This window comes from Narcine bancroftii, chromosome 1 (genome assembly GCF_036971445.1).
Source record: "Narcine bancroftii isolate sNarBan1 chromosome 1, sNarBan1.hap1, whole genome shotgun sequence".
Taxonomy (NCBI): Eukaryota; Metazoa; Chordata; class Chondrichthyes; order Torpediniformes; family Narcinidae; genus Narcine; species Narcine bancroftii.
This window is the reverse complement of record NC_091469.1, coordinates 404,327,382-404,351,347: the sequence shown is the minus strand read 5'-3', so window position 1 is coordinate 404,351,347 and position 23,966 is coordinate 404,327,382. Positions and strand designations below refer to the sequence as shown.

The window sequence follows — 23,966 nt, the reverse complement described above, 5'->3', positions numbered from 1 at the left end:
ATTTAACTGAACTGCATATGTCATTCACTTTTAATCCTAACATCCAGTCTCTGTTTTCTTTCCTGTTTTCAGTCAGAACATCTACATAGAATTCCTTTATCTCCCTTTCATCTACTGCATGAACCTTGCTTTGTTGCACTTGATTCCAACAGCAACGGACATAATATTGCCCATATAGCATGTTTTACCATATGCTGGACACTTTTTTGTAGGTGTTGTGTACCGCATCGACGACATGGCTTTCAATTGTCCCTTTCATTTTTGTTCACTGGCCACACCTCTCTTTCCACTTTGGCACACTTTTTGTTGAATGGTTATGTCTGTTCTTGCTCACTGCATCCATGTTGCAGCTAGTTTCACTGAACAGCTCTTTTGCCTGCGTTTGTACAGTTTTTGTAGCTGTACAAAGTCCTTTGGCTTTTTCCATGTCTATATTTTTCTCTCTTAGCAGTCTTTCCCTTAGACTATTATCTGGAATACCACACACAAGTCTGTCTTTTATCAGCAAGTCGGTCAGTCCACCAAATTCACACGTTTTGCTTCAGTTTCTCAGTTCAATCACATACTGATCAATACTTTCTTCCATTTTCTGTATACATGTGAAAAGTCTGTGACTCTCAAACATCATGTTATGTATAAGGTATGCATCAAACTGTTCCATTATTTTTTTCAGTTTTATTGTGTCTCCTTCGGCAGCAAATGTGAAGTTATTATACACCTCCAGGGCTTCATCATCCATGACATGTAAGAAAACTGATGCTTTCACTTTATCACTTTTCTTGTCAGCTCTAACTGCCACTAAGTATATTCCCAAATGCTGTTTAAATCTGTTCTAATTTTGAGCCACATTACCTGTCACCTAAATTTATGCTGGTGGATGTAATCCTCCCATTTGTCACTTTGTTAGCTTCTCTTCAATGATCAGTTGTTGACTTTAGATTTTACCTTTAAAGTATTTCCTTTTAATTTCCTTCATCCCACTTCTGATGCTATGTTTCATCTTGTATTTAATGTGTGAGTTCTTAGACAACACATAGATGAAGGAAATGGTTCTTTACTTTAAAGTTGATATAAGCAGCACCATGAGGTTGCAGGTCTCCATTACAGATACAGCATGCTGTGTGTCAGCTCCCTGTTGGCAGCCAAGTCTAATCAAACTGTAACTATAATCAAGGCCTTGCTAATGGCCATGCAAACATTATCTCTATCATTACATACATAACTGACATTTTGGGCTTGAGCCATTCATCAAAGTATGAAAAAAATGCCACCAGGCACCTGAATAAAAGAGTGGGGAGGCATGAAAGGGGGGGGGGTGGCAAAGGCAGGAGATGATAGGTGGAGAAGGGAGAGTGAGGGCCATAGCAATGAAGGGGAGGTGGAATGGCTGGGTGGGTGGAAGAACTGGAAAGACAGGAAAGGGAGGATGGGAAAAAAGGTAATAGGCAAATCATTTAGGACAGAGATGAGGAGGAATTTCTTTACCCAGAGGGTGGTGAATCTGTGGAATTCATTGCCACAGAGGGCAGTAGAGGCAGGTTCATTAAATATATTTAAGAGGGAATTAGATATATTTCTTCAGTATAAGGGTATTAAAGGTTACGGAGAGAAGGCGGGGACGGGGTACTGAACTTTAAGATCAGCCATGATCTCGTTGAATGGCGGAGCAGGCTCGAAGGGTCGAATGACCTACTCCTACTCCTACTCCTGCTTTAGTGGAAAGCAGTTTATGTCATCTGGCTGGAGGGTGCCCAGATGGAAAATAAGATGTTGTTCCTCCAATTTGTGTGTGGTCAGGATGGGGTAATACACAAGGCCCCGGACAGGCATGTGAGTGTAGGCCTGTGACTCTGAATTGAAATGGTTGACCACTGGGAGGTCGCTGTTTTGGTGAATGGAGTGGAGGTGCTGAGCAAAACAATCTCCCAATCTGCAGCCGGTCTCTCTCATGTAGAGAATGCCACAAAGGGTGCAATGGATGCAGTAAATAAGTTCTCTGGATGTACAAGTGAAGTGTGGCTTTACTTCAAAGACCTGTTTGGGGCCCTGAACCATGGTGATGGAGGAGGTGTGGGCACAAGTATTGCACCTCCTGCAGGCACTGGGGAAGGTCCTTGGGTTACAATTAGTGGGGATGGATGAGTGCACGAGTGAATGACAGAGAGTGCGGTCCCTACAGAAGGCCAAGAAGGGAGAAGCAGGATAAATGTGTATGGGCTGGAGGGGAAGCCATATTTGTAGAAGAAGGCAGACATTTTGGAAGATCTGGACTGGAAGACATCATCTTGGCAATAGATGCAGCGGTGATGGAGAAATTAAGAGAAGGCGATGGAATCCTTGCAGGGACAGGATGTGAGGAAGTGTCATTGAAGTAGTTGTGGGAGTTGGAGGATTTGTAGTATATGTCGGTGGATACACACACCCACCTCTGCATAAAAAATACTTACCACTGACATCTCCTCTCTATCTACTCCCCAGCACCTTAAATCCACGTCCTCTTGTGACAGTCATTTCAGCCCTGGGAAAAAGCCACTGATGATATATAGAGTCAATGCCGCTCATCATCGTAAACACCTCTATCACATCTCATCCTACTTCACTCCAAGGAGAAAAGGCCGAGTTCACTCAACCGGCTTTCATAATGCATGCTCCCTGTACCTGGCATCATCCTTGTAAGTCTTGTCTGCACCCTTTCTATTGGCCTCCACATTCTTCTGATACCGTGATGACAAGAACTGAGCACAGTACTCCAAGTGGGGTCTGACCAGGGTCCTATCTAGCTGCAAAATTACCTAAATTCAATTCCACGATTAATGAAGGCCGATACACCGTATGCCTTCTTAACCACAGAGTCAACCTACACAGCTGCTTTGAGTGTCCTATGGATTTGGACCCCAAGATCCCCCTGATCCTCCACACTGCCAATAGTCCTACCATTAATATTATATTCTGCCATCATTTTTGACTTACCAAAATGAACCAATTCACACTTATCTGAGTTGAACATCTGCCACTTCTCAGCCCAGTTTTGTATCCTATTAATGTCCTACTATAACTACTGACAGCCCTCCACACTATCCAAAACACCCTCAACCTTTGTATCATCAGCTAACTTACTAACCCATCCCTCCACTTCCTTATCCAGATCATTTATAAAAATCACAAAGGGTAAGTGTTCCAGAACAGGTTCCTCACTGGTCACCGACCTCTATATGACCCATCTACAACCACTATTTGCCTTCTGTGAGCAAGGTAGTTCCAGATCCACAAAGCAATGTCCCCTTGGATCCCGTACCTCCTTCATTTCTCAATAAGCCTTAGATGGGGTACCTTATCAAATGCCTTGATGAAATCCATATACACTACATCTACTTCTCTTACTTCATCAATGTGTTTAATCACATCCTCAAAAAAATCATTAAGGATTAAAAGGTTTGACCTGCCCTTGACAAACCATTAAACCTCTCCAAATGTTCATAGATCCTGCATCTCAGGATCTTCTCCATCAACTGACCAAGCACTGAAGTAAGAGTCACTGCTCTATAATTTCCTGGGCTATCCTTATCTATTCCCTTTTTTCAATAAAGGAATAACATCCACAGCCCTCCAATTCTCCAGTATCTCTCCTTTCCCCATTGATGATTCAAAGATCATCACCAGAGCTTCAGCAATTTCCTCCCTCACCTCAAACAGTAGCCTGAAGTGCATCTCATCTGGTCTCGACAACTTATCCAGCTTGATGTTTTCCAAAAGATCCAATATATCCTCCCTCTTAATATCTACATGCTCAAGCTTTTCAGTCTGCTGAAAGTCATCATTACAATCTCCAAGATCTTTTTCAATAGTGAATACTGAAGTGATGTATTCATTAAGTACCTCTGCTATTTCCTCTGGTTCCATACACACTTTTCCACTGTCACACTTGATAGGCCCTATTCTTTCACATATTTCCACATACTTGTAGAATGCCTTGGGGTTTTCCTTAATCCTGCTCACCAAGGCCTTCTCATGGCCTCTTCTGTCTCTCCTAATTTCCTTTTTAAGCTCCTTCCTGTTAACCTTATTATCTTCTAGATCTCTAACATTACCTAGCACTCTAAACATTTTGTAAGCTTTTCTTTTCTTCTTGACAAGACTTTTTACAGTCTTTGTCACCACACTCTTGTGCCCTATCATAACTTCCCTTTCTCATTGGAACATACCTGTACAGAACTCCACACAAATATCCCCTGAACATTTGGCACATTTCTTCCATACTTTTCCCTGAGAACATCTGTTCCCAATTTAACTTTCTAATTTCCTGACTGATAGCCTCATAATTCCCCTTACTCCAATTAAACATTTTTCTAACTTGTCTGTTCCTATCTCTCTCCAATGCTATTGTAAAGGCAATAGAATTATGATCCTATCTCCAAAATGATCTCCCACTGAGAGATCTAACACCTGACCAGGTTCATTTCCCAATACCATATCAAGTACAGACTCTCCTCTTGTAGGTTTATCTACATATTGTGTCAAGAAACCTTCTTGAACACACCTAACAAACTCTACCCTATCTAAACCTCTTGCTCAAGGGAGATGCCAATCAATATTTGGTAAATTAAAATCTCCCATTATGACAATGCTGTATTACTACACCTTTCCAGAACCTGCTTCCATATCTGCTCTTCTATATCCCTATTTATATTGGACAGCTCAGTAAAATTAATGAGCCCTTCCTATTCCTAACTTCCTCTGACAGATACTTCATAATCAATCCCTCCATGACATCCATCTTTTCTGCATCTGAGACACTATCCTTGATCAGCAGTGCCACACACCCACCTCTTTTGCCTCCCTCCCTGTCTTTTCTGAAACATCTAAAACCCAGCACTTGAAGTAACCAGTCCTGTCCCTGAGCCAACCAAGTCTCTGAAATGGGCACCAGATCATAGCTCCATGTATTAATGGATGCTCTAAGCTCATCCGCTTTGTTCACAATACTCCTTGCATTAAAATAGACACATCTCAAACCGTCCATCTGCCTGTCCTGGCTCACACATTGTCTCCAAGCTTTCTCTATTGTGTGCCAACCTCCTCTTACTCAGTCTATTCAGTTCAGTTCCCACCCTCCCAACAATTTTAATTTAAACTCTCTCCTGTAGCCTTAGTAAACCTCCCAACCAGGATATTGAACCCCCTGGAATTCAAATGCGACCCGTCCTTTTTGTATAGGTCTATTTGCCCCAAAAGAGGTCCCAATGGTCCAGAAATCTGAATCCCTGCTCCAATCCCTCACCCATGTATTTATCCTCCACCTCATTCCTCCTGAGTGTTGACTCTCTTTCTGTCTTTTGGCACAGACAGTAATCCAGGGATAACTACCTCTGTGATCCTGCTTCTCAACTCTTTTCCTAACTCCCTATAATCTTTTTTCAGGACCTCTTCGCTTTTCCTATCTATGTCATTGGAACCAATCAATACCACAACTTCTGGCTGTTCTCCCTCCCACTGCAGGATATCTTGGATATGATCTGTAACATCTCAGTCCCCGGGACCTGGGAGGCAAATCATCATCTGAGTTTACTTTCTGCATTCACAGACTCACTTGTCTGACTTCCTAACTATAGAGTCCCCTGTCACTACCACCCTCCTCTTCCTTTCCCTACCCTTCTGAGCTACAGGGTCAGACTCTGTGCCTGAGCCACCACCACTGTTGCTTCCCCCAGGTAGCCTATCCCTCCAACAGTACTCAATCATGAGTACTTATTGACAAGGGACACAGCCACAGCGGTATGCTTTAGTCCCTGTCTCTTCCCCTTTTTCCTCCTGACTGTTACCCACTTGTCTGTCTCCCATAGTGTGACCACCTGCCTAAAATTCTTCTCTATCACCTCCTCACTCTCTCTGACCAGACAAAGGACATCAAGCTGTAACACCAGTTCCCTAACGTGGTCTCGTAGGAGCTGCATCTCAACATACTGGGTGCAGTTATGACCATCCAGGAGTCTTGGGGACTCCAGGAGCTCCTACATCTGACACCCTGCACAGAACACTGGCCTCACACTTATACTTCCACTCCCCAAATGAAAACCTATAAACGTACTCTCCTCGATACTGTCTAAGCCCATTGAGCCCCAAAATTCTTCTACCCTCTTTCTGTGCTGCCCACTCTGAACACACCACTGACCCTCAGAAGAAAGGAGTCCTAACCAGCATTACTTAAAGAAATCATTAACTACTTCCAGGTTGGATGCCTTACAATTTTTGCTGCAATCTGCAAGCAGTTTCAATTTTCCAAACCTCTGCAACTTTTCTAAAGAGAATGATGTGGCAATGTGGCAGATGCTAGAGGACTTAATTTGGATTCCAAGTTGATCCCAGATGTCCCAATGTGGAGGCATTCTCCTTGGAAGAGAAGCCACGCAGAGCAGGACATATTACTAATAGAGGCAGATGGAGAAGGGAAAGAAGCAAGGAAGTAGGGTTCAGGCTTGAAGTCAATGGAACCAAAATTTGGAAGTGGAATGTAATACACAGCCACTAAATTGTACAAGTGGCTGAGGATGAAGTTTTAAACACTTGTAATGATCTTTTTCGGAGGTCATGTCCATTTATAGGTACAAGGATCAGGTTTCTAAATTAAATCTCAGTTAGGATTGTGTGCTATGGGTGTACCCACCAAATCTCTTGGATAGCTTGTAGTTTTTAGCCATGATGTTTGTATAAGAGAGGTCTACACTGAGTGTTGACTCTCTTTCACTCTTTTGTCAAAAACAGCATAGAGATTTGAAATCTCTATGCTGAAACAGAATCGACATTTGAAACAGAAGGGTGAAAGGTGGCTGATATTTTTTAATGGCGGAACTGGTTAATGCTCTTGGAGGATTTTCAACATGCGCCTTTGCATCAGCTGCATTAATTTTCACTAAGAGTCAAGACCAAAGAGACTGTCAAAATGGCAATGGTGATGAGATCTGTCATTCCAAAAGAGTAAAGCAGGTTGGTGACTCACTAAAGCCACTACCATTCTCAACACTTCAATAATTCTAATAGTTAAGAAACATATTGGTGGACTGCTTTGAATGTCTGGAGGCATCATTGAACACATCTATTAAACCCATGATGCATGACCAATGTTAATTGAATGATGGCAAAATGAACTTAAATGGTAAAACCTACAAATTCATTATCCATCATTATGGCAGTTAGTTTCTATTTGAACTTTAAAGCAAGTTTCAGCATCAGCTATGAAATGCTGTTCATGATTGGGTCCTCAAATGTGGTAGTGAAATTGTCCAATGGATGCTAAATTCTTCTGCATTGTTTCATATTAAATGCATATTTACTGCCAATCCAAAGCACCTCTGCATACACCAACTTCCTTAATCATTAACCCCTTCTTATATATGTAATTCATCATTATTTCCCAGGTCAGAAAGTGTTAGCTATTGAGAGCACCACAGGATTACAAGGTTAGAACAGGAAAGTGGAACTGAAGCAAAGGATAAGTCATTATTTCCACCCAAGAAGCTGCACATTAGGGATGTGAAGCTGTCTCAGAGCATCACATACATATGGCTTTTCAACTACAACTCACTGTTGCCTTGGTTATTGGTTATCCCACCCTGACCACACTATCTTCACCCTCCCCAGTCTCTCCCCAATCAGGAAGAAGGATCATGAAAATGAGTTCACATATGACCAGATTCAAAGACAGCTTCTTTCCTATCATTATCAGACTCCTGAATGCACCTCAAAGGAAGAACATTATGCTGCCATTGCTCCATATCAACTGACCTCTCTCTGAATCTCTGCACTTTTGTTGCGTCCTTTTTGTTGTACTATGAATGAGATATCTAACTTGTCCTCTCACAAAACAACCTTTATTCCTGCAACTGTGGTAAATATAACAATAAATCTAAATGTGTCAGAACTAGCTTGAGGAACCGTATGACCTATTCCTACGCTTAGTTTTGCTTCAATGATTGTAGGACCTCTATTGAGAAATATGTCAAAAATTCCAAGCTCAAGGTTGTCAATCAGAGAAGCAACAATTGAACAAGAGGCTGTAAAAGTAAAGAGGCTTCATCCACAATCTCAGCACATTCCCATTGATTAAAAAGGGCTGATGCCCACTGCTATAAGTGTCCAGTCCATCAACTGTACATGGGAAATAATGGGCATTGATACATGCTGCATCACCAACTTTTGGTGCTCCTGAAGATATCAGTTATTCAGACATGAGATGGTACAGAGGTAAGCAATGAAGTACTGGTGTTGGAAAGAATAAGAGAACAGGATGTCATTATGCTTTAAGGTCAAACTCAGCAGCATCTTCTCCTGGAAGTCTGCAGATAGGTACAAAATGCCGATCTATCGACTATGCCAGATTCCAAAACAAAACAAATTTAAAAAAAATCTCTTATAAAATGACATCTGAGAGAATGATGGATTAGTAAAGAGTCACATCCACGTATAACCCATAACTGCTGCTAATGAGACTGTGGTTTAGCATATTTGGGAGATGAGAGGGTGCATTCCTTTGTCTGTATATTTGTAAATGTGTATATTTTTTAAATAAAGATGTTATAGACTCAGGTATTGGAATAGTGTATTAATGTATTTATCCTCACAGTTTGGCGGGCAGCAACCTCCTTTGAAGAAGATCGCAGAGCCCACCTCACTGACAAAAGGCAAAGGAGGAAAAACCCAACACCCAACCCCAACCAACCAATTTTCCCCTGCAGCCGCTGCAACCGTGTCTGCCTGTCCCGCATCGAACTTGTCAGCCACAAACGAGCCTGCAGCTGACGTGGACTTTTACCCCCTCCATAAATCTTCGTCCGCGAAGCCAAGCCAAAGAAGAAGATCTGCACCACATGTGATGTCAATCTGGGCAGTCAGTCTGCAATACTCATGCTGTCATTTATTCAACAATTGTGATGGAGTCTTGGTGCTAGGTGGTGCTAGTTTGTGCTCTAGCAATGACTTAATAATTAAAGTTCCAGAAACAGTTGTCGATAGAAGGCAAATTGTATTTAAATGCTGTTTCTTGAATAAAGTATCTTTGTTGATATTTAAAATTATGAAATATTTTCAGCATCTTAAAGCATGGATGGTGAAACATTGTGACACTGTGCCAAGTGCACCCATTTGTTGAAATTATCATGTTTAAATATACAAACACCTGGTGTGATGACTCTCAACTGAGAAAATCAATGGTTATTCAAGAAGTGTGATTCAATTAACAGACTCTGTAGCAAATAAAACTTGCCTGAGGTTTTCAGACAGGCATCCTATCCCAAACAAACTCTAGAGAATGGAAAATAAGTTTACATTGTGTGTTGAGCTGTGCAGGAGAGATAATCCTGAGAAGATGATACTGCATCTTCACTGTTCACAAGGGAGGACAATTGTACTGTATCATAAACCTTTTAAATGGGACCTTGGATAATTTATTTGGTAAATTACAAGCATATTGTAATGAACCAATTAAGCTTTGCTGCTTCTTTACAGGCAACCAGTAGCAGGGTAAAAATGTTCAACTTTCCAATCAAAGTTATAATTGTTTCGATTTCACAGAACTAAAGGATCTACCCATCAGAGATTGAATTTTTTAATGGAATCCATGAGCCAAGTGGAGGCAATGAGGCAGAGGTAATTTTTAGGAAAGTGTATACAAAATGTAAGGTCTGGAACTGAACAAAGGTAGAGTAGAAATGGCCAACAGAAAGAAATTCATATGGTGAAGTATTAGGCAAGAGACAAAAAAGGATCCCAACCTGAAACGTTGACTGACCATTTTAACCATGGATGCTGCCTGACCTGATGAATCCCTTCAGCTTTTCATTATATGTTGGATGTTAACAAAGTGTTTTGATTGTTCAAGTATTGTAGACAATTTAAATGGCTGAAAAGAAGTGCTTTGTTTTTTGGGGAAAATGCATATGATGTGGATTGCAGAAGCATTTCGTAAAGATTGCATGATGAAGGGATCATTAAAAACCCACAGAGTGATTGAGGTAACTTATACAGCAGTGAAGACAGGATCAAATTGAGAGTACTGGTTGAAAATAAATCATAGCTGGATCATTTCTGAATAAGCCTTCATCAAAATGTTGATGCAAGGACACCAAAACAATATGCAGTATCTTGCCTTCTACCAACAAGCCATCAATCTCATAGCAGTGGATTTGAACCGATAAGTCATGTGCTAATGGGAAAAATCAGAATGTATATATAGGCTATTGAAAAGCATATGAGCAGATTGTACATATTCTCACAATCATTTACAGTCTTCCCAAGGCATTAAAACAGATGATTCAAAGACTGCTAACATGAAACTATTTACAAAGGGAGGAAGGGAGAAACTAAGTAAACTTTGGTGATGGGATATTATTATGATATCAACTTTTAGAGACAGAATAAAGATTGATTTGGAAAGCACACATTGATCAAACACTCAGAACAGACTTATTAAAGGGAGGTCACATCTGACTACCTTGATTGAATGTTCTGAGAAAGTAATGGAGATTTTGATTAAGGAAACAATTTTGTTGTCGTCTACATAAAACTCCAGCATAGGTTTTTGATAGGTCTCTGCATGGAAAGCTCTCAAAAAGTAAAAGGTCAGAGCATAAGTAGGGAGTGGAAATTTAAATCCAGAATTGGCAGAGAGCAAAGATTAATGGTCAATGTGTGTTTGTGTGAATTTAAACATATTGCTAGTAAGATTCCATTGGACTCTATAGTTTTGTTGTTTTCTATTTTATATAATTATGTCATAGATAAAATAAAGTAATTTGCAGAAGAAACAAAAGTTGGCTTTGTGGTTGAGAGTGAAGAGGAAAACTTCAAACTTCAGGAGGAGAAAAATGATCTCGTCAGTTGAGGTGAAGAGTAGCTATGAATTTTGTCCAGAAAAATACATTTGAAGAGGTGCAACAAGACAAGCAAATACATCACAATTGGGAAGATATCAAGTGGTGAACAAGAATAAAGGGGGTGCCAGTCCACACATCATTTAAACTAGAAAGATAACAAGACAAATGTGGTGCTTTTTTCTATTAGCTGATACAGAATATAAGAGCAGGGCATCTATGCAAAACTGTATTATCCATTCATTTGAGCAGAGCTTGAGGTCCTTGAAAAGTCTGATCACCAAGAACAATTGATTCTATTGGACAAGATAAAGGAGATTTTTGAACATCTTGCCAAAAAGGAGAGGATGGTGTTATTTTCCATGGAACCGGAAGCTGAGGTGTCATGCCTCAAATCATGGGGAGGCTTGATAGAGCCATCTCCCTTAACAGAGAAATCAAAAAACAGGTGCATAGATTTTAGGTAAATGGGAAAATCAATTAAGGGATGAGATTTTTTTTCTCTGAGAGAATGATAAGGGACTGAACATAACTGCTTAAATATAAAAGCAGAAATATTCACCAGGATACTTGGACATACATTTGAAAAATCATAATTGCAGCATATTGATACAGTACTGGGTTGGGCAAGGTACCATTTTTAATTAGCATAGATGTAATGACTCAACAGTTTCTTTTCATTTTCATTTGATAATTGCTAGGCTTGCTCCTCAAACCCTTTTTAAACAAAGGAACTACATGTACAATATGCCAATCTTCTGGCACTATACCTCAAATGACAATTGAAAAACCACTGTCAGAACCTCTGCTATTTCCTCACTATCTTCTCTCAAGGTCCTGGGGAAAATCCCATCGGGATCTGGAGACTAATCCATCAATATATGTTTCAAAACCCCCAGTACTTCCTCTTTCTTAATCTCTATAGTCTCCATAATTACCCTCTTTGCTTCCATTACCCTGCACAACTCAATGTCCTTCTCCTTAGTGAATACTGAAGAAAATAAATTGTTCAAGATCTTCCCCATCTCTTTTGGCTCCACACACAGTTGCCTGCTCTGATTCTCTAAGGGACCAATATTATCCCTCACTCTCCTTTTACCATTAACATCAAGTACACATTGAGTGGAAGCAATCGTGCATACATCCTTCAATGTGTATTCCAGTAATACTCAAGAAGAAGCATGAAGAGAGACTGACAAGTATGGAAGATGCCCATGTTGATGTGTGTTGAGAAATCAAGTGCAAGATACATTTCAATTTGACTTCATTAACAATATAATGTAAGCATCCATTAAACTCATGATCAGTTAAAAAATAATGGCACACAATTTTTTTTGTTCACATAATCTCTACATGTGGATACATTAGGTAAAACATTCCTCAATGCATCACTTATTGTGACTAAGCTAAGGAGATGAATGCATTCTCCATTTGGAATAGAGTACAGGTCACAAAGCCCATAGGCAAATATTAGAACAGTTCTCAAACCTCTTAGTGGCTATTGGTTATTTGGATCCCATATAAACCCACATTATTCTGGCCAAGTGAGATCAAGGTATTTTTCTGCAAGCTGCAATTTTCCATTGAATCAGTCTTTACGTGGAAAGGAAAATGCATCCACATCTCTTATTATTGAAATAATCTGTATCAACATTTTGTTCAAACTCAGTAACCATGGTCTAACAATGGACGCACATTACTGAACTAAAGATTGCTGCTTAGTGTTGGCTGTAGGAACTTTTGTAACAATGGAGTGCAGATTACATACCCTTGTCCAGAGTAAATGGTATATGGTTAAAATTTGTTTTCAATTTAATTGTGGTGGTGATTGAGCTGGTAAAATCATTTTTATGTTGCATTTTAGCATTATGCCAACTGCAAAATTAAATAGAAAGAATTATGAATATAGAGAGTAAATGCAAATGTGGCATTCTCATATAAGGAAAGAGTACACCTGGCAACATTAACAGTAATTTATTATATGCAAGAGTTGTTGGAAGCATTACTGGGCAATTGTTTAAAAATTAAGCATGACCTTGCTTTAATTCATACTCTGTGGGATGTGCAGGGGATGTGACAGATAATGTGTGTATAAAAAAAAACCCAGGAATTTATTTAGTTTCTAAACCATGCTCACAGTCCTGTAGCTATGTGATAGCCTCAAGATTACTCTTCAGCCTCATTGTAAAGAGAGAAAACATACAGATATTTCCTGCTGGTAACTGAGGACCTTAAGGTCAAATTGCAGCCACAAAGGGTGTATAGTTTCCCCTTAACCTGTCCACCCAAGGACTGAATGACTAACTCATCACAAATTTCCTCTGCAAATGAATTCCATAGAATGAGGACAACAACTTCCATGTGAGGGATTTTATTTTTAATGCATTGCATTGTTTCATTATTCTTCCTATTTTTACATATTTTGTTTGATGCTGTAATAAATTCTCTAAGAGATTAACTTAGTTAGAAAAACATCAATAGATTATATCTCAACTAAAATAACCAACATTTGAATCAGCCTGTGTAATTTAAAAAAAAAATTCTCATCAATTCCAGATTTGTTACTGACAGCTTGCACTGGAATTTATTTTGTAGGAAATGTTTCACCAAACATTCAAGTGTAAAGAAAAGTGAAATTAAAAGAGCAGTGGAAAAACAATGTGTTATTAGAATTAATATATTTCTCAGAGTACCAGATTTCTGCAGACTATTACATTTTAATATCAACAGTTATTCAGTCAACGAATTCATTAACTAATGAACACGCCTCACTATTTGAGTTTGCTTTTATTATCTTTTGTTTCCTCAATAATTCCCACACACAACGTAGTTGGACCTCACCTTCAGCTCTCCAGAGGCCACTTTGGAAGCCAGCTCAATGACACAGCCAACGACCATGCGTGCTGCAGTGGACGAGTGCATCTCATTCCAAACAGTGTCACTGTCCACCTGAGCAAACAGACAGCAAAGAGAAACAAATCTGTGAGGGAGGGCTGGCAGGATGACAGCCAATGTACAATAACATTAGTCTTCCTTTTTGGCCAGCTGAATGGACCTTCTGGACACGGGTTGCTTAGACTTTTTATACAGAGCCATGTCCAATGGAAATACATTCCTGTCATGCCTCACTGCCATTCTGTGTTTAGACTTCATTACAAACAACATTACATGCATGGACCGGATCTGGATTACCTTGCAGGTCTGTTATACACAGGCCACAGCAGTGGTTTGATATGAGCCAGGGGCTTGTGGTACGTGCAATGATAAGTGCCAAAGAAATTGAAAAGAAAATCTTTTGAATGTTTATCACATTAGATATCAACACAAGGCAAACCCAGTAATTTTGTCTAATTTTCAAATATATTATTTTACCTCCAGTATTTTAGTCACAGACAACAATCTAGTTGATTAAATTATCTTGCAATAAGTAACAAGATTATGCTTTAATAAATGTATCTGTCTACTCATCAGGAAGAAACACAAAGCTCTTGTACGAACATCTACTATCCAGTAATAACATTTTCAGTGCTTTGCTGCTGTGCATGGTTTTTGTAATTCTATCCTAACCATTTCACTTTCAATAACATGCAATAGTTAAAGAAAAAAATACATATAACTGAATATTACAATCACCGAATAGATTAAATTGATACCATTATTCCTGCTTGTTGGAGAGAAATATCCTGCAGTAAAAAAAACATTCACTTTATTTACATTTTACAGGAAACATGATTAATAATCATACTAAATGGTTATAATAATAATATAATTTCCATCTTTGCATGATTAATATACATTTAATCTTTTTTTATGCCAAACGTAAGTGAGTTCACTTGGCTGAAAGATGATAAAATATATGATTGGGATATTTGAATTGGTCAAGGAGGAATAAAGAAGAACATTGGTGTGTGAATCTATATTTACATGAGGTCATGGTTCCAGTATGACAAGACTATTTTAATTGAAAGCTAGGAAAATAGTCATCCCGTGGTATCTCCTGAGGGTAGACGGTGAGATCTAAACACTTATTACCCAAAAATCAATCAAGGCCAGAGTCACAATGAGCTTTGCAACAACTGCTCTTCACCTGCATTTGGATTATGTGCAAGCCTCCAAAATGTCTAATTTTTGTAAGTAAGAACTGATTAGCTTGTGCAGCAAAAACAAAAACTGATGTAGTAAATAAGAGGATCAGGCTGCATCTGTGGAGGTAGAAGAATGATTGATATTTTGGGTTTAGATACTGCACCAAATAGAATGTGCAGCCTTGCAGGTGACTAATGGCTAAACATTCTTTCATCTGATCTGACATAGAATTAATTTCCAAGAGCAGAGTGTCATACTATTGCTAAAATTTATGGACATTTATTTAAAATAATCTTAGTTAAATGAATAAAGAATTTAGTATAATGGGAATGCAGTTGTGCAACATACTTAATAGTGGTAAAAATACATATAATATTTTACAGTTAAAGAGCTTCATTATATCTCGAGAGGACATGGGGGGGGAGACACAGTTAGCGAAGCAGTTAGCGCACCGCTGTTACAGTGCCAGCGATTCTGTCTGGGTTACAAATCCCATGCAGTCTGTAAGGAGATTGTATGATCTTCCTGTGTCTGCATGAGTTTTCCCCGGCGGCTCTGGTTTCCTCCCACGGTTCAAAAAATTCTGTGTGTTGTAGGGCAATTGGTATAATTGGGTGGCACTGGCTCATGGGCTGAAAGGGCCTATTATTCTGTCTAAATTTACATTTTAAATTTAAAGACAAAATATTAGGAATGGAATATAAACATTGAAAAATGTATCAACGTAATGAGATATTAAAATAAATCCCACTTTCGTCTTAGAAGTCCTTTTTTCTGCATCTGTTATCCTCCAAGCAAAAGATTTGAAGATTTTGCATTTTTGTCTGTTCTTCCCCTAAAAGTCTACCAGCATAGAGGCACCTTCTGCACTGTCCACTAACATTGCTTCCTCAAAGCATGCAACTCGCTCAGTATTGCACTGGAATCTTTTATATTTGACACCAAAGATCTTCATGGCTCCTCCATGTGAGATTGCAAACAATTAGTGTCAGATTATGGAAGGTTCCATGCTGTAGGTTCACTGAGAATTGGCCAGAAATGACATTACCATATTTTAAACAGAACTATTGCAGCTGGCAGTTGAGGACTTTCAACTTTTCATTTTGGACTTGATTCAAATCCAGACCCTTGATGTGAAAGACAGTGTCCAAACGAACTATATCACTTGTTCAAATATGAGTCACATTTAACAGTTGCATGAATGCATTTCATTTTATTATTCTGGCAAAATTTGAAATTAATGTTCAATAAGTAATATGTAAGTACAGATATTAAATTTGTGCACTGAGAGACATTTCGTGATTTAGTGAGAAGGCAATTTCTTCAATTTTAATTTAAAACATTTAAATCCTACCTGCATGTATTTTTTAAACATGTTAAGGTATAATGTTTTCTTTTTAAAAAAAATATTTGTTTCTGAATACTACACCCTCAAACTATTGGTCCCAATGGTCTCTTCACTTGCTCATTGTCAAGTTCAGAAACAAGCGTACTCTGAATCTATGCATCTGTTCTTGCATCGTATATCATAAGGGAAATGGAGTCTGCCATTTGAAAAAGAATAACACACAGCTGCAGATTCCCAATCACATGACATGCATACTTACATTGTAGTTGGGCATCGGCATTGGAGGTAAGAGTCTACTTATTTATTTCTTTTAAACTGACTACAATTTTTCTGAAGTTTCCATGTCTGTGATTTTATTTCTAATAATCCAGACTTCAACTTGGAAAGGTACAGTTCTTAACCGAGTACCTCACTGAGGAAATTACTGTCAGAATGCAATGTGACTGACTCAGCTCATGTTGAAATTGATTCTAATGATCCAGTCACGAGTCAAAGATTCCAATGTTATGTTTCTATCTGCCAATTTTACCATCCTGGAGCTTTTAGGTACAATTTCAATGAATTGCCCCAATTCAGATTAGACAAGCCAATTGGTATTCTCGTATATGTGCAGGGAAGTATCTAAGGCACCAGGAAAGAAACCATCTTATAGAAAATCATATCCTGTTTGCAAACATCAAATACCCACAGCCACCAGCTAATCTAGATATATTAACCCTCATTTCTCATCCGGTGTCATGGGCACAATCCTTTTAGATTTTTATGATCCTGTCAAAAAGTAATATTTGCTGCCATTGGTGTTGATTTGAATTGCCTCCTCTGAGCCATGCAAAGGGAGAAAAGAAATCTGTTATCAATTTTGCTAAGCGTGCCTGGAGAATTGTGGATTGTTTCAGGTCCAAGTTATAAATGACAACAAACGCTGCAAAGTCTTTTGAAGCAAAAGCTGCTGATGTATTGTCATAAAATCTGGCTAGTTCCTACTTACAGGTTTTTTTTCTCTCCCACTAAAGAGATTAAAGGCTCTGATTACTTAAAAGGAATGACACTTTCAAGATGAGATTAATCCCTATGCAAATGCTAGTTCAGTTATTTGTCACTCTTCTATGTAGTAATGCTTTAATTAAAATATATATTTTGTGCTTCTGCAACTCCAGTATTTTAAGAGTCATGGTAAAGTATGTTTAATATTCTACCCGTGTTTTCAAAGATATAATTTGACAAATTAATTCTGCAAAGTTTCAAAGCTCACAGATGTACTTCTGTTCATTCACTGATGCCAAAGGCACAGTTGCAGTACAGTTTTCAGCAATTAATTGCAAAATTAGGATGGTTATACTTTTTTAGTATCAATAATCACTTCACAAATATTTAGGCTAGCATCTTGTAGGGGTCAAAAGTCACAAGTATTGGCAGAATTTAATGAGTAATACATTGTTGGTGTTGTGACAATAATGAATCATTCCAACCACAGTATACTTGAGACCTTCAGTGAGTACTGCTGCACGTTATTTACTGTAATAATGTGTTATTTTCAAATTCACCAAATCTTGGTTTTCCCATTCATTCTTTCTCTCTCTCTCTCTCTCTCTCTCACACACACACACACACACACACACACACACACACACACACACACGCACGCACGCACGCACACACACACACGCACGCACACACACACACACACACGCACGCACGCACGCACGCACGCACGCACGCACACACACACACACACACACACACACACACACACACACACACACACACACACACACACACACACACTATATGTATATACTGTATACATTTCCAAAGAGGATTATCATTGCACAATATTTAATTATGGGTTTGTTCCATTTCCTGAAGAATGTCTTGCTCCAGTTTGCCAGGCTTTATTGCCATTATTTTTCTTGGTGACACAGGCGTTGAGTGGTGGTTAAAGAGGGCATTTGAGTCTAGAAGTCAAAATTAAAATTCCAGAAGACTTTTATGATATATTTTATTTTAGAATAAATCGCTAAGAGCTTTTTTTATTACTGTTATAAGATATATCGCAAGACAAATATTTCCATTCGTTTGTAAATCATCGGTGCCTCTCATCAGTAAATCTCAGTGACTGCTTCTTCCTGTCTGGTGAATGGTGAGGTCAGATCATCAGTCCCATGAAAAAATGAAGGGAGGAGTGATTGGTGTGGGGGAACTCTAAGATAATGTTACTTTATGACATATTTTGAAGTAATGCTGCATCACTAAGAGACAGAACTACCTTAATATTTAATGCACAAGAAGATTTGTAAAGCAGGATAGAAAAAAAAAGTTCAAAGTGTCACATGGTGAGGGGGGTTGGATGGTGCACAAGTGATGACTTTTCCATCTGGGGTTAAACATTATAGAACATTGTTTCAGTGACTCACTGAGACGCTTGTGTTTTGCTTGAGAATGGTTAGGGAATTCTCCAGATGTCAGACTTTAATGAAAGCCTGACAAAGACTTAATATAGTACTCAGAATTAAAAGTAACTAAAATATGTAAAATGAACAACAACAAATGTTTTACTTATTCAAGAACCCAACAAGGGAGACCGGTGAAGAATTTTTTTTCTGACAAATCCTAGGTGAGGTTGGAAAGGAAACATTCTTTAAATTTTTGAAGCCATGTTCCACGTCATAAACAGAGAAATCTTGGTAGAATAGCATGAACACAAAAAGCAATCAACCCTGTATAACCACTCAAGAGGTACAATTCATGGGTTGAGTTAATCAGGAATATTATCTTTTCATTGCATAAAAAATACCCTTCATATCTTTTTAGGCTTGCTTTGGAAGCCAGGAAATATATAACTGAACTTTCTTATTTTTGGAGAAATATCTGTGAGAAAACTTATTTCCTAATTTTGATTCAACTCTTTTTTTTCCAAGTTCAAAAGCAGGTTGAGCCTATAACATGTGCCTTCGTTAGGTTTGCTGTCGGCAATGTAGAACAACCCACTGGATACACAGCATCTTATGAAATGGTGGAGGTAACTTAAAAGAGGTTGAAGTATCCCCAAGTGGAAGAATAGAAAGTTATTATTGGCATCAGATTAACTTGACAGTTAAAAGTTTAACTTAAACAGGAGGAGAGGAAAATATTACTCAATTTTGTTCTGTAGGTGTTGCCTCAAATAGTTTACAATCTCAGAAAATAATTATTATCTTTTCTTGACGATTCTGGTATGAGCAGGATCAACGTCCCAAGAACGGTGCAGATACAATGTCTCATTAACTGCTTCCTTTTATGCTGTGTGAGACAATGGGAGAGTAATTTTTGCTCTAGTATGTAAATAGCAAAATTAGAGTGGCAGCTTGAAGCTACTTACCACATCTACTCCTGATCCTGCTGTCACTTGATATTCAACTTTTCTAATCAGAATCAGAATCACGATTTATTGTCATGAACAAGTCATGAACAAGCCAACAGTGTTTTGTGGCAGCGTCATAGTACAAACAAACACATTATAACCATCTTATGACACTACTATAAAAAATAAAATAAAATAAAATAAAATAATAGCAATATTAATGCACAAAGAGTAAGGCAGTATCTTTGGTTCATTGATTATTCAGGAATCTGATAGCAGTGGGGAAGAAGCTGCCCTTGTGCCGCTGAATGCTCGTCTTTAGGCTCCTGTATCTCTTTTTCAATGGTAGCAGAGTGAAGAGGGCATGGTCTGGGTGGTGGGGGTATTTGAGGATAGAGGTTGATTTTTAAAACACCTCCTCATGTAGATGTCCTCGATGGAATGAAGTCTGGTGCCTGTGATATCGCAACAACCCTCTAGAATTAATTCTTGTCCAGAGAGTTGGTGCCTCCATACCAGGCAGTGATGCAACCAGCCAAAATGGTCTCCACGGTACACCTGTGGAAGTTTCCAATTGCAGGGGGTCCAGATCTTTATTTAGGTCCATGTTAATTATGGCCTTGATCAGCCTCTTGAAGCATTTTATCACAGTAGAAGGTAGTGCTAATGGACGGTAGTCATTGAGACAGCCCACACTACTCTTTTTGGGTACCAGGATGATTGATTCCCTTTTGAAGCTGGTGGGAATCTCTGACTGCCACAATGAGAGGGTGCAAATGTCTGTGAACACTCCAGCTTGTTGGTGGCGCTGATTTTCAGTAGCCCTGCCTGGTACACTGTCAGGGCCTGATGCCTTGTGAGGGTGCACCCTCTTCAATGAAGTTCTGATGTTGCCCTCAGAATCAGAAGCAGAATCCCAGTGGATTTTTTTCTGCAACTCTTCCAAACCCTGGAGTGTGAATACTTTCACATCACTGTATCATCTTAGATTAGTTGAATTATGACCTACCAGTGTTCATAGGGTGTTCATTTCTACTGTTCATTTAAAGGAACAGGTCCCCAACACACATTCAATTGTAATTCTAATTAATTGTAAGAATTCTAAGATAAAATTTTAGCTGTTTCAGGTGGTGTATTGACAGGTAATGTCAAATCAACTGTCTGCTATACAAACCCCAATGTTCCTATCCATTGAAGTTTATTGACAAGAAAACCATGCAGGCCATTGAAACTTTGATCAGTTTCTAAAATGACTGTAATTCTCTTGAACAGGCAACACGGTTGGCGTAGCAGTTAGTACAGTTCCTTTATAGCACCAGTGATCAGGACTGGGGCTTGAATCCTGCGCTGTCTTTAAGGAGTTTGTATGTTTTTCCTGTGTCTGCATGGGTTTTCTCCAGGGACTGCAGTTCCTCCCACTGTTCAAAATTAACCAGGGGTTGTACATGGACCGAAATGGCTTGCTACTGTGGAGTATGTTTAAATTTTTTTAAATAACTTAAGTTCATGTCATTTTGTTTAATATATCAATATCGTTCAGTCCGACTAGCTATCTATGCCATATGCTAGAGTCCTTCAAGTTTCTAAGTAAAAAAGCATGCTTTTCTCATTTCTATTGCTAATGAATCTGCAAAAAATGGTTCTTCTGAAAAAGACATAGCTCTTTAGAAGAAATAGCACATCATGCATGTAGAGATATAGAAAAAAAATATATTTAAATTTGTAATTAGGCAGAAATAATGCATCTATGATCAATGATCTGCAGGGTATTTGGAATCAGAATCAATTTGTATTTTCAGGTGAAAATTATCAACCATATAACAATTACAGTATGGAAACAGGCAATATCGGCCCTTCTAGTCTGCACTGACTTAAGTGAACTCCACTAGTTCCACCTACCTGCTCCCTCCCCATAACCCTCCAACCCCTCACATCCACATCCTCATCCAACCTCCTCTTAAATTACAAAATTGACCCTGCTGCAACCACCTCTTCCAGAAGGTCATTCCACTCAACCACCACTTTCAGAGTGAAGAAGCTTCCTCTCATGTTACTTCTAAAGTTTTGCCCCCAACCCTAACCCTAACCCTTAACCCTCATTACAATCTCTCCTACCCCCAAGAGGAAGAGCCTATTCACGTCTACTCTATCTATTCCCCTCACAATATTCCAAACCTGGCCTCACCAATGCCTTGAACAGTCTCAAGATCATCTCCCATCTCCTATATACTATGCTATGATTTAGAAAGGCCAGCACACCAAAAGGCTTCTTCTCCATCCTATCTACATGAGAATTCACTTTCAAAGAATGATGAACCATAATTCCAAGATCTCTCTGTTCCTACACATTCCTCAATGCCACCCCCCCCCCGCTTCACTGCATATGTCCTATTTTGATTATTCTTCCCAAAATGCTTTTCACACTTATCTATATTAAACTCCATCTGCCACATTTCAGCTCACTCTTCTAAGCAGTCCAAATCCTTCTACAGCCCCTGAAAACTATCCTCACTATCCACAACTCCCCCTATTTTTGTAACATCTGCATATTTACTCACTCAATTTACCATTCCATCACCCAAATCATTAATGTAAATGACAAACAACAAGGGATCCAACACCAATCCCTGAGGCACACTGCTCGTCACTCGCCTTCATCCTGACAGACAATTGTCCACCATGACTCTCTGGTGCCTATCTTCTAGCCACCATTGAACCCATTTGACTATCTCAACATTAATATTTTTCACATAACATTTAACATGTACTTATATGAGCATTTCAATCACTAAGGCAAAGAAGGCTAATGATCAAATGCTCGCAAATATACTAATATGAATGGAATGCTTGATGGCTTTTATGAACATAATGAGTTAAAGGGCCTGTTTCTTTGCTTATGACTCGATCACTCTCGGGAATTTCCTTGACCCAATTTCCAATAATCTTTATGATCTCTCTTTGTCTTGCTGCTTTCATTTTTAATTTTACCCTTCACCTCTTTTGTCCTTGGTTCTCTGCACCTTTGAGAGTCCTATTCTGCTTAATGAAAAAATACATGTTCGTTCATCTCTACAGAGATCTAGATTTAGGAGGGATCATTTATTTTGTTTGGAATAGAGTTCTTCTGAACCTTTACTACCTTGTCCTCAACTATTCCCACCCCCCATTATTGTGACCTCCATTTACCTTTAAGTACTAGTTTTCAACACATGTTTGTTAAATCAACTCTCCTGTGGCTTTATTCAATTTAACATTTTCATTCCTGGATTATCATTCCCTTTTCAGTTACAAATTTAAATGCATCTGAATTATGTCTCCTGCCACTGAAATGCACCCTCATTGATATTTCCCACTTGCCAAGCTTTATTCCCTCAGTCCAAGTTCAGTAACACACCTTTTCTTGCTCTACTTGCTACATACTAATCAAAAAAGTTGTCCTAAATAAATTAAAAAAAATTTGCATTGTTCATATTTTTATGTACCATCAAGATCAAACCAGCAACCACAAAGAATCACACAGGGGTAAAGATGAACAATTACTTTATTAACAAAAAAATTCACCTTCAAACTTTAATAACAATGCCCACTATACAAAATTACTATACAAATTTCTATAAGTGTAAAACTAATAAATTTCCCAGCCTATATATAACATATGTAATTAAAGTCTAAGCTACACTTACAACCAGCTCACACAAAACAAACACAAAACACACAAGACTCACAAAACTTCGATCTCAACCGAAGCACAGATCAGTTTGTTTGGTAAACTGAAGCCAAAAGATCTTTGAAAGAGAAAGAGCACACAATTCAAAGTTGTCTTGTGTTGCTTGCAGAGAGAGGAACAATGGCTTGGTCTGGATCCTTCTGGCTCATGTTCATCCCTTTTTGAAATCCCAACATTCTAAACTGTCTTCCAGACCATGACTCCTGCTCTGGGCCTTCTTCCACTCCACAGCACACCCAGTGGTGGTTTATCATCCAAGTCCAGAAATGTTTAGATCATTTTCTGCACATGCTCAGTCAGTCTCCCACTCTCCACCTTCACCTTGGCTCTCTAAGGCAAACTGTCACCTTTTAACATAAAACCATACAACACATTAGCCAATACACAACACAGAACTCTGTAATACATCCCAGTGAATGCTGAGTAATTAAAAGTCCTAAATATTATTACCTATTTTTCATATTTGCACTTTTCCAAAATGTATCAAGATATATTTATAGATCTGGCCTAATTTGAAAAATATCTTCAATAATTGATTTTGGTTTTTTTAAACCTTATTTATGTTTAGTTTTTTAATTCATTATGCAGGCAGCAGCATAAAAA

The 23,966-nt window shown here is 38.7% G+C and overlaps 1 protein-coding gene across 12 annotated transcripts in view; it reads right to left on the bottom strand.

Annotated features, from left to right (window-relative positions):
• Positions 1 to 23,966, bottom strand: part of LOC138751496 (histone deacetylase 9-like) — an 851,890-nt gene that overhangs the window by 94,008 nt on the left and 733,916 nt on the right. For 11 of the 12 annotated variants that reach the window (XM_069913815.1, XM_069913825.1, XM_069913826.1 and 8 more), the window contains one exon: positions 13,704 to 13,811. In XM_069913815.1, coding sequence (XP_069769916.1) covers positions 13,704 to 13,811 — 108 coding nt within the window. Of the gene's footprint in view, positions 1 to 13,703; positions 13,812 to 23,226; positions 23,711 to 23,966 lie in introns of those variants that run through there. The other variant, XM_069913824.1, reaches the window with a different exon arrangement.